Source organism: Nannobrachium achirus, assembly GCF_963921795.1.
Source record: "Nannobrachium achirus genome assembly, chromosome: 17".
Lineage (NCBI taxonomy): Eukaryota > Metazoa > Chordata > Actinopteri > Myctophiformes > Myctophidae > Nannobrachium > Nannobrachium achirus.
This window is the reverse complement of record NC_137824.1, coordinates 25,655,632-25,671,591: the sequence shown is the minus strand read 5'-3', so window position 1 is coordinate 25,671,591 and position 15,960 is coordinate 25,655,632. Positions and strand designations below refer to the sequence as shown.

Genomic DNA, 15,960 nt, shown 5'->3' with positions numbered 1-15,960 from the left:
GAACTGAGAGGGGAGGCAGCCAGGGAGGCCACGCTGCTTAAGCTCTCTGAAGGTCTTAGTGACAATAAGGGCAGTAGAAGGACAGGGGAAATAAAAAAGAAGTCACTAATTTAATTGCGATATAAGTGAAATCAATCCCCACGCCCCGCGTGACTGGCCACGAGTAAAGGCCTCTCCATACTTCGACCGAAATGTTCGGTGAGTTGTGTTTTCCGACGCGCAAGTCCCTCGGGCTTTTCAGAAGTCCCGAGGGATATAATTTTATGGTAGAAAAGGACCTTTTGACCGAAAACGGCGGTTTCGGTCGAAGTATGGAGAGGCCTTAAGACGATGAGAGGTGACCAACAGGCGGAGTGTCATGGGTGTACAAGTGTGGAGTTGAGAGCATAGATGAATCGGCGGCAGTAATCGGAAAGAACACAACAGGGTGAATTAAAGGTTACATTTTCACCTAAAGCTGGAATGGATTCTGGATTCTAATGGATAGCAGAGACGACGCTGAAAACACCCTCTCCTATTCCCGAGTCTCAATGGATTGATTAAACTTCCAAAACAGACCGCTGAAGCAGTTTCGGGAATTGTTTTTCCTTTTTCTTTCAAAACACCTGCACTGTTGTATAGAGTGACAGTGAAATTACAATGCATGCTGCCATTAAAATTCTTTCCCTTTGCAAGGGAGAATGGAGACAAAAGACACGCACTGACAATTCAATGTATAAACCATTCTTCTCCACAAAGAGAGCCCTGAGACCGACTAGGTAGTACTTTCTCAGGTATCCATTTCCCTTACTGTGTTACACAATGCCATTCATTTGATGCGACAGAGTTGTGGACATATTCACATCCATGGACCCGGGGGACAGCAGATGACATCAAAGGAATTTCCTTCATGTAGGCAGTCTCAACAAAGGCATATTAATTACAAGGAATCTGGATGTTGAATGGAAAAAGCTGCTGTCAGTTGCTAAATGAGGAAGTTTGTTTACAGTATAATAATGCCTATTTTCTGTTCTAGTTCTATTGTTTTTGCAATGCAGTGTAAGGAATAAATACAAAATGTGTATGACTTCAGTTTGTTAAGTAACAATAATAGTTCTGTGTGGAGTTTGCATGTTCTCCCCGTGTCTCCTAGGGTTGATACCCTCACAAAAACATGCACGTAATCCTGGTCTCAATAATGCCTCCCCCTGGCCAGCCGGGGCACCTGATGGAGGGGAAAGGAACTGGTTGGAATAACGTGTTCCTTCCACGCGCTACGTCCAAACCAGGGAAATCTCCACTGTCAGGTGAAAAGAAGCAACTTGGACTCCTCATGCATAGAAGGAAGCATGAGGTCAGTCCGTTGTCTCCCCAGGCGTGGCAGAGGGAGAGCAGAGCCCAGGATTACATAGGCAATTAGCACTGAGTGAAAAAATGGGTTACAAAATTGTGGGATTAAAAAAAAGTAACAATAATAGAGGCAAATCTTCTAAACAAAACTATCCCTTGAGATCCCTTGAAATACATTGTACCTACTGTACTTAGGCCCAACTATAACTATAGGCTAAGAGCTGCAACTGATTCAAGGTCACTTCAATGCACTTCAAGGAAATAATAATCAAACTTTATTTTGAAAAAGAAATGCTGAAAAATGGGACCTACTGTGTAATAGAATGCTGATACTAGATCTACACACACACACACACACACACACACACACACACACACACACACACACACACACACACACACACACACACACACACACACACACAGGTGCACCACATACCGTGCGCCAGCGCTTAAAGCTTTTATTGGCCCTGGCAAATGTTAGCAAGCAGCTTTAGGTCTTTAGTGTGTGAATTAGCTCCAGCTAGTAGTGCCTCTCCCTGTTGTTTTTTCTCCCTGATTCAGCAATCCTAGTGTTTGGAACTGGTCAGCACAGAGTGCACAACCCCTCAAAGCTCAACGGCCATGGGGAATGCCAGCTCATCGACTATTATAATGACGTGCTCTCTATCGCTCTCTCTCGCTCTCCCTCTCTCTCTCTCTCTCTCTCTCTCTCTCTCTCTCTCTCTCTCCTTTTCTCTTTCTGTTTTACTGTTTACTGTCTCTCTCTTTCTCTCTCTCTCTGTACAGAGAGATGAACAATGGCTGGTGGGATTGTGTTTGCTGCGATTGTGGCTGCTCTGAAAGTTCACAGTCAACAAAAGTGTGAAGGGAAGAAAAAAAAATACCCCATGTGGGGATTTAAATGGATTAAAATGAAATTTGCTGTTTGGCAAACTGAAAACAGAGAGATCACCATAATACATTTTACAGGCTGTGAATTAGAAAATAGATAAGCAACAGCTAATCTCCCTGGTCTGACAATCACAGAATACAATTGGACCTCGATATACTAGTTCTGATTCCACCCTGGTACCAGGCCATGTTTTACCTTACCTTGCCATATGGGCACAAGCCACAGCAAGAAGATGTGGGCAGAAAACAGACCTGGGGCCTGTTGTTGACATAATGTCATGGCGTGCTTTGTGAGCTGACATGAAAACAAAAGGGGACTGACCTTGAGCTTATCAAAGCGCTCGGTGAGCGAGGACACCTGGTGCTCTCGGTGGCGCCCCACCAGCTTGCAGAGGGCGCAGATGAGCTGGTCGTCGACCAGGCAGTACATGTTGACCTTCTCGTTCTCGTGCTCCAGGCAGGTCAGGCCGCGGAGGTGCGTGTCAGACACGGGCTCAACCAGCCGGTGGCTGGTGAAGGGCTTCTTGTTGGGATGCGTGGCGCGCAGGCAGCGGTCGCAGTACGACACCTCGCACGTCACACACGTCTTGACCGCCTCGCGCGGCGGGTCCTGCTCGCAGAACTGGCAGCCGATGCGCGGGTCCATGGCGACGACCACGGCGGCCGGGCCGCTGTGGTTGGCGTTGGCGTGGTTGGCCGAGAGCGGCGCGTGGGAGTGGCTGGAGGTGGCCGGGCTGCTGCTGCGGGCACTGCTGCCGCACGTGCCGCCTCCGCCGCCGATAGTGGCGCTAATGGTGCCGCTGTAGGGCCGCTGGAGCGGCAGGCGCCGGCTCTCGGTGGGTGAGTTGGGGCCGCTAAGGGAGGCCTTCTGGAAGCGGTCAATGATGTTCTGCAGGGTCACATTGCGCTTGAGGCCCTCCAGGCCGCGGTGGTTGAGCGTAATGACGTAGCGGCAGGTGGGGCACTGAAAGGCAGAGATGGACTCGAGTGGCTTGCTGGTGGAACAGTGGGAGACCAGGATGCGGTGGGCACAGTTGAAGCACAGGCTGTGGGCGCAGGGCAAGAGCAGGGGATCTTCGAACAACTCCAGGCAGATCGGGCAGGTCAGCTCGGACTCCAGTGTTTCCATCTTCAGTTGAACCGATCTAGAGGTGACATCAAATCCCACGAAAGCTGGCTAGTCACCTGCCAAGAACAAAAGACAAGCAGTCAATACAGGATTGATCTCCAATTAAGGCCTTGAAACAAAACTTGCTATAATTGTGTCATGTCCTCTTTCTGTTGGACAGTTGCAGAGCATGAATAACAGTTATTACTTTCAATTCACTGATTTAATTCAATAACTCTGTTCACCATCACTGACACTGGCTTCAGGTCCACCACACATTTTGGTCCAAGAAAGGCACTGGAAGTCTGATCACATCCAGCCTGCACACATTGTTCTGGTACCTTCCATTGTTCACTGACAGTGTATAACACATCACTCCTAATTCCAAGCAGAAGAGGAAGGACTAGGAAGAGAGGAGGAAAGAGGGAGCGTGGACTTTGAAGCTGAAAGACGGGAGAATGAGAGATGGGTTGGGTCATCGACAATGACAGAGAAGACAGATAGATAAGCAGCAAAGGGGATAGAAAGCGGAGCTGGTAGAAAACGGGGGACCTCTCCATCTCTGTAACACCCTGACAGCTTTGTGTCCTTCACGTCCGTTCAGCTGCACTCTACAGTATACGTTTGTAGTCTAGCGTGCCTATAAGCACAGCAGTGATAGGAAATGGTACTCACATTTGTTACTGATGTAAAAGTATCAATACTGCAATATAGAAATACTCTGTTACAAGTGAACGTCCGGAATTCAAAATGTACTTGAGTAAAAGTACAAAAGTGTTGGCATCAAAATGTACTTGAAGCACCAAAAGTAAAAGTAAAATGTTCTGAAAATAGCAGATCTACAAGCTCACAACGCATCGCAATAGGGTTTTATAATATTATAATGTATATGTGCAAAGTAACTAGTAACTACAGTTTTCAAATAATTGTAATGGAGTAAAAGTACAATATTTGGATCCCAGGAAATTGGAAATACTCAAGTAAAGTACTTAGTAAATTCTCTTTAGACCACTGAAGCACAGGACCTTTTCCTTGCCCCCTCCTCTCCATCTTCGCTTTCCTCTCTGGTGCATTTCCCTAATTACTGCCACTTGTCTCTGATCATTTCTTCTTGCCACTCTTCTATGTTTCACACTCTTTCCCCATGACCCAGACTGCTCTAGGGATAGGTTGAATCTGTCTGAGTCGGTCTACTGTCTGGCTGGCCTTTCTATAATTGTGTCCCCTTTGCACTGTTGCTTAAAACCCAGTTGTGCTGCAGGAGAAGCTGCGATTTAATATATTATCAACCTTATTTTAACAGCAAGAGCAATACTAAACTGCCTGACTCCTCATGAAAGGCTCAGGACCCCACAACAGAAATGTCAATCTAGTATTGTATGAGGAAAAACCTACCATAACTCTATCTGTTTCACAATTAGATTAGAACTAATAATGCAAAATAATGAAAAAAAAAAACACACAAAAAAAAAACAATGTGGATTTATTTAATTGCCGGCACACAATCTACTCTCAGTGAGGTCAGTGATAGTGAATAGCGTGAAAAGTCAATTTTTGTAATTAGTGCAAACCGATGAATGAATATGGGCCTCACTCTCTGGAGTCAAAATGACGGTACAGTAGATAATTGATTTCAGATCAGCCGCCTCTCTACCCAGCCTCATCACCTTGCAGCATGTGCATCAAGCTGCCTGCCACAGGTAATCCTAAAGGCACAGGCATGAAAAATCACCAATACCCCCCGTCAGCGTTCTCTCTTTCTCCCAGTGTATATTTCACCTTTAAAGAAATGAAGCAGGAATCGTGAAATGACAGCCCATGAAAGATTCATTAAGTGAAGTGGTTCACTAAAGATTATGTCCACCTTTCCTGCTTTAGTAAATGTCCATGAAATGCTATCAACTGAGATGTAGCTGCTATGAAAAGTAATAGATCATCAGCTTTAAAACCTAACAAAGATTTCAAGTCTGTTATAGCCTCTCTGAACACCACAGACAGTGCACATTGTGTACACGGACATGGGTCCTTTAAATGTTTTACAGGAAGAAAGATGTGGTGTAGCAAGGCCAGAACAACATGCATACACAGTAAACAATTAATTACCATGAATATACAGTAGATTAAAAAAGTTAAAACAAGAACGATCACTTGAGCTTGCTCCAAGACCCATATGTCATTATGTACTCCCTTCTGTACTGTGGTCAATTACCTAATTACAAATGGGACTGATGGAATTGCATTGCTACGGTTCAATAAGGATTTAGATGTTAAAACAAAGCACAGTATGCAGTATAATCTCAGCAAATCCACAAACATTCATAATCTCAGCAAATACACAAACTTTGATTGTAGGTGCACACAGGGCGTCACAAGGAAAAGTGGGAATTAATTATTTTATACTTAAACTATTGAAAAATAGCAGATATACAAGCTCACAGCACGGCACAGAGTGCCACGCTGCGAGCTTGTAGATCTGCTATTTTTTAAAAGTCGTGAAAATGTGTGCAAATCTTTGAATATATGTATTTTTAAGCAAACTTTTGTACCACACATTTTGCTTCTGACATTGAAACATAGGTTTTTAAAAAAAACCTTAGAAGGATTTGAAATAAGACTTGCAAAAAAATTGCGGTCCCAGTCTAAATGAAAGGGGGTCCCAGTCTAACCCCCTTCCCCCTATAAGAACATTCATGGGGGCCCGCAGTGAACAGGGGCGGAGCTATAGGCAAAGCAGCACGCCACAGCTCCATAAAAAAATTAAAATAAAATAAAACCTTTATTTTGAAATGCCTACCAGATTGAGAAGTAAGCAATTTACCCCGAGTGAGAGGACATTATGCTCTGATAATGTCCTGTGTTAGGGGGTGATCGGACGAGGCGAAGCCGAGTCCGATAACCCCCTAACACAGGACATTATCAGAGCATAATGTCCGACCCCGAGTGGTAAATAGCTTTTCTACCACTTTTTCCCATATACATGAAAGAAAACACATAGTTGTAACTTGCAAGGATCTTAAGTTACAATCATTATTGCCTATAAAACTTCCGCCATAACAACAAATAGTGCCACAAACAACATCTTCTACTCACCACCAGATGGCGCCAACTCCATGCTGAGACGCGACCGAGTATTTCCCGGTGAATCTGTGCGCAAAGGTGGGGGCCGATGAGCAAGGAGGGTTGCGAGCTTATGAGAAACAACTAAAATAATAATAATATAAACTTGGCGAAAACAGTTGCGTGCATTAGCGCAAATGGAAAACATTCAATTAACTTCTGAAAAGCCTACACGGCCTTTAAACAGCGTGCATACGGTGCATTAGCGCAAGATTAGATGAGGATAAAGGAAATCATTAAATGGAAAACATTAAATTAACTTCTGAAAAGGCTTCTTCTAAGCCTACACTATATAGCCTACTAAAAACGAGTGAATCTTGCCACACGTGAATAATTGTGGTTCAGTGGTTGTAAACAATAACACAGACAATATAAAATCCTTAGTTGTGGGAAGAAAAGGATATCATCATCATCATCATGGCCCCAAATAACTTTTAAATATCTTGCAATTGGAGACGAGTCTCTTACTAAATCGGCAAGAGTGCCTCTCATTTTCAATACATAAAAGCTAAGCTATACTATAACCTCATCATCATCCGCAATAGTCAGTGGTGCACACTCCCAAGCCCCCACCTTTGCGCACAGATTCACCGGGAAATACTCGGTCGCTGCTGAGACAGATGTCTAGCTTACAGCTAAGCTAACGTCAGTTAAAAGCACCGTTCTGGCCGTAAATAGAGGCTGTTCGCTTCCAGAAAGGCATAGGTTCAGAGAAAAGGGGCTTTAAAGTTGGCGGATTGCATTGGATCCAAATAAATCGGCGACGATAGTACGCACGTTAGTAAATATAGGACGGCTGCGACCGTCATTTGTTGGTGGGGGGAAAGGTGTTCCGACCATGGGTTCCGACTCCCTCCTGAAGTCCCCGGATGCGTTCATCGCGTATTGATCTCGGAAATGTGCCTCATTTGCATGTACATCCGGGCATTTCACACATTCCGGCTATTGTGGCCTCATTTACTACTGTTTTAAGCCAATCACAATCCAGTATTTGAACACGTGACTAGAAAAAGTGGTAGAAGACACTCTATTGCCCCTCTTGACGAGTGCTACTTGATTGCCAAATCACATCAGTTGCTTGAGGACAGCTGTTTCCCGTTTACTTTTAGCGGTAGCATTAACAATCTTCTCTCTGCCGTCTGTTTAGTGTTTAGGGCTGTTATCGGTAGTTTTTTTACAGCATGGCTCTGAAACTAATATCTGATTTCTTTGTGGGCCCGCCACCCAATTAAAAAAGAAAAAGAGTTGTAGGCTACAAAAGCAAGTAGGATATTGTTGATCAGTCCGTGACTCCACTCAAAGGTAATTGCGACCGTCAGGTTGCAGTTACTACCAAAACCTCCACCGGCTGTCTGTCTGTCAGTCTGTCCGTCACGTCACACTTTTCCCCAACTCATATCTCCGCCACCGTTGCCCCAATCCATGCCAAACCTTGCACACACACTCCTTGCCTGCCAATCCACAACCTCCACAACCTCCAGGGACCCCCAGAGCTCCAGGGACCCCCAGGGACCCCCTTCCGCCGCCACCAAAAAGTGCAAAAATGACCAAATGGCCACCCTAACGGGACTGTTCACGGGGAATTCCCGGGGACCACCGACTCCTGGTGCTCCAGAATGGATGCAAAAGTGGTCACACCCCTAGTGGAGGACCCCCGCCACTGCAGCGCACATAAAATGCCGTAACTCGGGCTAGGAGCGCCCGGGAGAGCCGGGGCCGGTACCCACGCGTCCGCCTCAGCGGCGCCAAGAGATCCGTCAACATGAATCTGTCCCATATAGCGCCACCATCAGTCCCATTTTTTCAAACACATTTTTGTACACTGCTCCTACACATTTTGCCCTAAAATCACGCTGCGCCCTAAAATCACGCTTATCTCCCAATTATGTCCTCTCCACGTCTCTGTGCAAATTGATCAGATATGGCACCATCATATAAATCAATCAACCATAAATCTGGATACCAGTAAATGAATTGGTATCCAATTTATGTCAAACAACGCAATCATCTCTGTCTGTTTGATTCCTTGTTGGGTTTGTCTAAGTGTAAAAAAAAGTGAGTCTGTCTGTCCTTCTCATCTACTACAGTGGTTCTCAACCTGTGGGTCGGGACCTCCAGGGGGGGTCCCCAAATTATTTTGGGGGGTCCCAGATGATTAACTTAATGTGCAACATTGTTTTCTCACTCCAACAGTAAACAAACCAACATAAGGTTTAAGTGTATAGAGGATATATGCACATTTCTAAAGTGACAATTTAAGGACTTTTTAATACCTCTAAAATGACAACTTAAACATTGGCCAAATTCTCAAATATTGTTGCGAGGCGTTGTGAGCATGTAGATCTGCTATTTTCACAACAGAATTGTGTTATACAAAATGGAATGCCTCAACTCTTAGTGCTCGTCAGGATGGGGGGTCCCCAGTTAAAATATGATTATTTTGGGGGTCGCGGCCTGAAAAGGTTGAGAAACACTGATGTACTATAGCTTGCTTTATTTCTGACAATGTGGCGTCCTCTCCTCCTGAACCTGGGTTCTTGTACTGAAATATTATTGTGACCTTTGGGATTACGGCGAGCAGAGCGCTTTGCCGTGTTGCTAACCATTAGCAGATGTTACCAGCTGAAGACCCCGTCTCGAGATAAAACAATGTCTTTGAGCTCAGAGGCTCAAAGACATCTGCGACAACAAAGTCTCGTCGTCGTTCTCCAGCCTACATGCCACAACCATGTCTGACATCAAGCTATGTTCAAAGCCAAAATGATTTAAACGTTGGCTAATTGCTTGGGAAGGGCAGCGTACTGAGAATGTGGTTGTACATGCAAACAGCGGCGTCTCCACAAACTTCGTTACCAGGGAGATAAATGAATAACAGCCTATAGCCAATCATAATGTTATGTTGATAAGAGGCAACGGGCAGCAACCTAGGGTGTGTGTTTGTGTGTATGTGTGTGTGCGTGTGTGTGCGCGCTCGCTCGCTCGCGTGTGAGAGTCAAATGTGCTGGAGAACACACTTGTTTGTGCGTTTGTCTCAGCCATTGCACACATTTTGCACATAATGCCCTTCCACAATATTCACCTTGACTGCTATTTATCAGATGGTTTATCTGCTTGTTATCGCACAGCCTGGCAGTGTTGGGGAGAGAGAGAGAGAGAGAGAGAGAGAGAGAGAGAGAGAGAGAGAGAGAGAGAGAGAGAGAGAGAGAGAGAGAGAGAGAGAGAGAGAGAGAGAGAGAGAGAGAGAGAGAGAGCCCACAACAGCTTGCTACCTCTTGAGAGAGCAAGAGAGAGAGAGAGCCCACAACAGCTTGCTACCTCTTGAGAGAGCAGACATGAGGTTCTGCTCTGCTAAGCCAACAATAGCCCTAATTTATCTCCACTGTATCAGATAGAGAATAACTAGGGACAGGAGACTCGAGATAATGAGAGAGAGAGAGAGAGAGAGAGAGAGAGAGGGAGAGGAAATGGGAGGAAGAATGGGCATGAGTAACATTTGTGACCTTATAACGCCCAGGTTGCTGGCCTTTATATAAATATGAGTGAATACAGAATTATAGCCTATAGAGATTATAGTACAAAACTAAGAAAAGGCCCCCCACGGAGCGCATATCTTCACCAGGTTAAACCAGGACTGTGTAAGGGTCGATTCATACTTTAATAAGGAGCCGAGTTTATTTCGGTTTGGCACTGTCCAGACCACGATATGACTTCATTCCGCGGTTCGGGTGGGCGTCAACCGACTTAAACTCGGCGGTTCGGTGCTGCCGAAATGTTGTGACCTCCCGACTTAATTTCTGTGCTCAGTGGTGTCTTCTCATTCATTCAGCCCAACTTCAAGTTTATATTTTCGGCTGTGAAGCCAAGGAAACATGCAGCAGCCATAGAAGGGAGAGACAAGCCGACTTCCAAATTATTGTGTGGCCGTGTATTGAGCGTTGCATAGCGGATACATTGTCAGCTGATTCTCGCTCTGGCTCCACACACACACACACACACACACACACACACACACACACACACACACACACACACACACACACACGGATTGGATTTTCAAAAACAGACCCCGTCACGTCACCTGTCGCTTTAAAGAGAAAAGAAGAGCTTAAACACAACTTTGCTAGTGTTTCGTGTTGATAGGCTTATACTGTAGCTGATTTGTAAGCTCAAAACCTGTCACGTCCGCGACGAGTTGTGTGACTGTGCATGCAGGAAGAGAGGAGGCACGTTTATTATGTGAGCTTGTCGATTAGATGTTTTCGACAGAGCTCGCGCGTGTGTGTGTGTGTGTGTGAGAGAGAGAGAGAGAGACCCCCGTCTCCATCTGGTTCTGCTGGAGCTGCTGCTCACTGGACCTCCAGTCATTCAGCGTGCAGCCGCAAGGGCCAGTCAGATGTATCCGTCCTGCTAAGCTCATTCATCGGCCACAAACATTTTCATGCCAAGGACATCGAATATTTACGACTTCGGCGCAAGCCCTTAAGAGAGTATGAATGGACTCTCCCCAAACCTAAATAATTCCTTATCAGAGTATGAACTGACCCTAAGTTGAGCATGAGGATAATGGGGGGAACAGCATTTATACGACATACTTTGACAACTTTTCACATTTGTGGTGAACCCCCGATTTGGGGTTGATTGGATGTTGCATTTGTGATATGTCGTTTTTTTGTAAGAAATAAGCCACTCCTGTTAAACACTCGAATTCGAATTGCTGTTGCATTTAACACCTCACGTTATGTCAATCACGTTTGCACACTGCCGCCCGTTTAGTATTTATTTTCGGAAAAGGGTAAACTTCTTTCGATTTTTGCAAATGCTGCCACTGGGCCCCCCCTGCTTTCTCTCTCTCTCCTCGGCCTGAAAAACTTTATTGCGGATTTCCAAAATGCAACGAAAAAACGCAGCAGTGTGCAATCAGCTGTACTCCTATTTTATTGAACAATATGAAGGAATCTTGCAACTGAGCAGCAGATCCTTCTATTTTGGTTGAGGAGACACAACAACAGGAAACAAGGCAGATATTCAATAATGCTCTCAGAAGAAAAGCTGTGATTCAGTATCACCAGTCAGTCAGGACATGTGACCACAAGAACTTCACTGTGTGAAACTGCAGCAGCGCTTTTCAATGTTTCTGTGCCCAAGGCACAGCAATATGGGAACGTCAAAATCTCAAGGAAGGCACACCTTTATTCATACTGAAAATAGCCGATCTACAAAATGAACAAAAATGAATGTAATATAATACACATTAAATATTCACACAACGGTATATAATGACATGGCCAAAATGGTCACATGTAAATAGCTGATTTTTGGAGCTGTGTGGAGCTCCCTATACGTGGCCGTGTGTGTGGGTCTGTCTGTCTGTCTGTTTGTCTGTCTGTCTGTCTCCGGGTATGTAGCCTGCAGTAACCTTTTCTGGCCACACATGTTAAGGGAGGGGCGCTGTTGCACACACACACACACACACACACACACACACACACACACACACACACACACACACACACACACACACGCACACGCACACGCGCACACACACACACACACACACACACAGCTCCACTTCGAACAGAGGTTCGATTTTTAAGCTCACAATGCATTTTGTTGCGACGCATTATGAGCATGTATAAGGCCCAGAAATCGACCTCTGGTTTCCTGTGTGGAAAGCCAACATCTTCCCCCTTGTCTGCCGTGTCCGGGGGAGATATTAGGCTTTTGGACATCAGGCAGAGGCTCTGAACTACTACTGCTACACTCACCCCCTTTTTGACCTCCCCCACTGGGAGCACCAATGTAACGCCCAGGAATCGAACCCTGGCCTCCCATGTGGAAAGCCAACATCTTAACCACTAGCCTAAAAGGCATTTTCTCCTTAGCCTGGGGAGATATTAGGTGTTTTAAATTGACAATGACATGTTTAAAAGCTGTAGTGAAAAATCTGTATTAAAATACAGAAAACTGTAGCCTTGAAGATGAACCATCAAATGTATGACTTTCTAAACATTACAAAGAAAACATATCAAAAACAGAGATGATTGAATAGTCAATTGAGGAAGTGTGTCTATCATAAGAATGATTCACAGAGTTCTTACAGTAGGCCTAGTATAGTCAGTCATGTGTCTGGTGTGGCAGCAGTCAGACCTAATTTCTCAGCACAGAGCTCAACACTTGTGTCTGTCCAAACGGTAATGTGCTGGTGTTTAGCAGAGCACATCTATAATTAACACCCAGTGTTCACACACAATAAAAAGGCCCGTTAAGCTTTTGTTATATCACTCAAGGGAAACAATGTGAGCTATGATAGGAGTCCCTTAGAACCAAATCCATTCAATTAGCCTTGTGAGAAAAAATCACACCCGTGTGAACTGAGCGGTGGACAGGCGTTGTCCGTCTTGAGTAAAAGAAGAAGAAGACTATTTCTAAAATAATTTTAGTTATAGGGGGCAATTATAATGTAAAGGCATATACATTACTAACACGCTCCCCTGCGGGCAGTCGTGCTCAGTTTCAGCTCTACAGTTTTCTTCTCTTTTTCTCTAACTTTTTAATCCTTAAAACTCCTGTGCTGCCTCTGGGCGACTGATTTTCCCCCTTGGGATAATAAAGGTATCTATCTATCTATAAGGCGTATTAGCCATGGAGCATTTAAAGGGAACCTAGACAGTTATTGTGGCCGTAGGTCGCATTTAGTCTGAAAACCTGCTGATCATGCCTGTCTGTCCGTCCATCCGTGCGTCACACACACCTCACGTCATGCTCCATATGGCCAAGTCATCTCTATATAGAGTGGGCCAATACCTCTACATATGACCTCACAGACTCCAGATATGGATATAGCTGACCTGTTCTGACATCACAATGATGACTCGACCAGCCAGATAGTTTAACTCCTGCTTCTTAACAGTGCTGTATTAAGAACCTTTGATGTTTCAGAGCTTCTCGCCCTTGGGCCGACGTACTGGTACTGTATGGTATACCACAGTATAAAACGAATCTACAGCAGGGGCAGAGCTATAGGCAAAGCAGCTGTGGTGAAAACCTCGCATTGGGGCCCGGCGGGGGGTCGCTACGCTACTGATCTACAGCCTCAGTTGACATGATCAACTGCTGTACTAAGCCCTTGGGGAGCCAAGTTTGGGATTTGTAGAGAGGCAGCATTTATGGATAAAAGCCACACACTAATCAACCAATACAACGCACATTAAACATCCCAAGTTCAAATGCTTTTGAAAACTATTATAAGAATGTGGCCAGATCCTTGCACATATCTTGAGTGAGTTGTTGATAACACTGTTGTTGATAACACTGTTATGTTTATTTAAAGGCGCAAAGTTCCTTGAGGGTCTGACAAAGAATGCGTCACCACAGAGAGTGGTATTTCTGGAACAATGCCAATTAGCCTTGTGAAAACAATGGGGACAATTTGCTTGTAAAACCAATCGCTGTGTTCACACTATTGTTGAGCCAAAACGGGCATTTGTGGGGGATATGGGGGGGTACATCACAACAAATCACCACACCTTAACCATGTGAACCACTGACACAAATCCACTTTGTCCGTAACACATTTAATATTTCATAATTGTCTCCACCAGCCGAAGGCTGAGGGAGAGTATGTTTTCCCCTCCGTCCGTCCGTCCGTCCGTCCGTCCGTCCGTCCGTCCGTGCGTCCGTCCGTCCGTGCGTCCGTCCGTCCGTCCGTCCGTCCGTCCGTCCGTGCGTGCGTCCGTGCGTCCGTGCGTCCTCGCAGTTTGTGAGCAGCTAATCTCAGTCACCGTTGGCCCGATCGCTGCCAAACTGAGCACACACACTCCCTGGATGCCAATCTAGAACCTCTGCCCCACATTTTTCAAATCAGCCTCATGGTGGCGCTATAACAGGCCGATTTGTGTGGCCTGGTTGTTACCAGCTAATCTCCGGCGCCGTTGGCCCGATCGCTGCCAAACTGAGCACACACACTCCCTGGATGCTAATTCAGAACCTCTGCCCCACATTTTTTAAATCAGCCTCATGGTGCCGCTATAACAGGCTGATTTGTGTGGCCTGGTGGAGACCTGTGCTCGGAAGAGCACTGCTTCTAGTTTATAATTTCTTTTCTTTTATCTGATCAGCGTAGCTTGGCCATTCACGTTCATAAGCCTGATTGTCTGGTGGAAGTAGCTATTAAGCAATATACTGCCCCTGGTATTGTGCCTATAAAGACATTTGCGACTTGGTACCGTTTAAAGAATGTGGTTGGGATGGCTATGATCTATGAAATAAAAGACACAAGTAACACATATCATCCATCTTTGGTGCTGAGACAAAATACAAACTGCTAAATCATGAAAAAAGTGAAGGTGGCACACAATTGTTTTTTATTCAGAATTGGAGCATTCTAAAGTTAGTTGTGATCTTTGATAAGCCTGCGAGCTTTGCTGATACAATGTCTGTGGTAAATATCCTGGATGAAGCTTACATCTAGTCATCTACTGATGCACTTGGCTGTCTGTATGCGTTTTGCTTTTTGCGTTGCTTTGCGGCTGAGGTACCCCATACCAGGCAATGATGCAGTGCTCTCTGTGATACCGCTGTAGAAGGGCCATTGAACACATACCAAACTTCTTGTGAATCACACCTCGGCATCACTGCTGGTTGCATCAATCTGAGTGCAACTGACTATTAACAGAGGTGACCGGAGATAGTTAGGGTGGTGCCAGGGTAAATTAACTACCCATCACCGCAGAGTCGAGGGATTTGAATCCGGCTTGGCCAAGCGTCTAATATGAACACAATGGGAGTGTGTTTGGGAGGGCTGGGGCGGCACCTGTCAGCTGGGAATGTTGAGGATTAAGGATTAAGACGGAGGCGCTACATCCTCCCAGTGAGGGCTCCTCACTGGCAGGTGAGCCAGTAGGATACAAATGTGTGGGGAGGAGTGAATTGGCATAAAAATTATTATTAAATTAGGGAAATAAAATATAAATTACCGCCGTTACCGAGTTATGTGCCGTTATGGACAGAATAGTACATATTGTTGTGGGGACTGCTCCTGCGACCGACTGTGGCTCAAAGGGACTTCTCCCAATCACAGCGCGTCCTTGCACAAGCTCCTCTCCCTACTCTCCTCAGCTCTGGGGGAAATAGCACACTCACTTGCGTGAAAGGTGGGCATCACTTCCTGTTCCTCTTAGCTGTTTCATTCTGACTGGTTGCTGCTGTGAGCCTGTGACACCTGAATCTCTGCATGGTGATTACTTGGTGCTTTGTTAAGTGATTTCAATTAGCTGTGTGGAGGAAGTGGAACACACATTAACACACACCCTTTTCCCCAGTAAGCTCACTGGGAAACTTGTGGATAATGTTTCATTTCTGTGACTGAACCGGATGGCATAGTGATTGCAGACAACTTCCATGTATGGAATGTTCAATCCCCACAACAGTTTGGTGTCTTGTCCTTGAGAGAGACAAGGAACCCCTAAACTTCCCTTAAATGAAAGAAGCGTGCATGACTACCGGGGTCGTTA

General features: G+C 45.4%; 1 protein-coding gene across 1 annotated transcript in view; it reads right to left on the bottom strand.

Moving 5' to 3' along the window:
* The window catches only part of mid2 (midline 2), a gene marked incomplete at its 3' end in the record, with an annotated part of 77,543 nt that extends 74,179 nt beyond the window's left edge, over positions 1-3,364 (bottom strand). Inside the window, exon 1 of the mRNA XM_080745495.1 lies at positions 2,546-3,364. Coding sequence (XP_080601621.1) covers positions 2,546-3,352 — 807 coding nt within the window. The 5' untranslated portion in view covers positions 3,353-3,364. The remainder of the gene's footprint in view (positions 1-2,545) is intronic.
* Between the last annotated feature and the right edge of the window lie 12,596 nt (positions 3,365-15,960).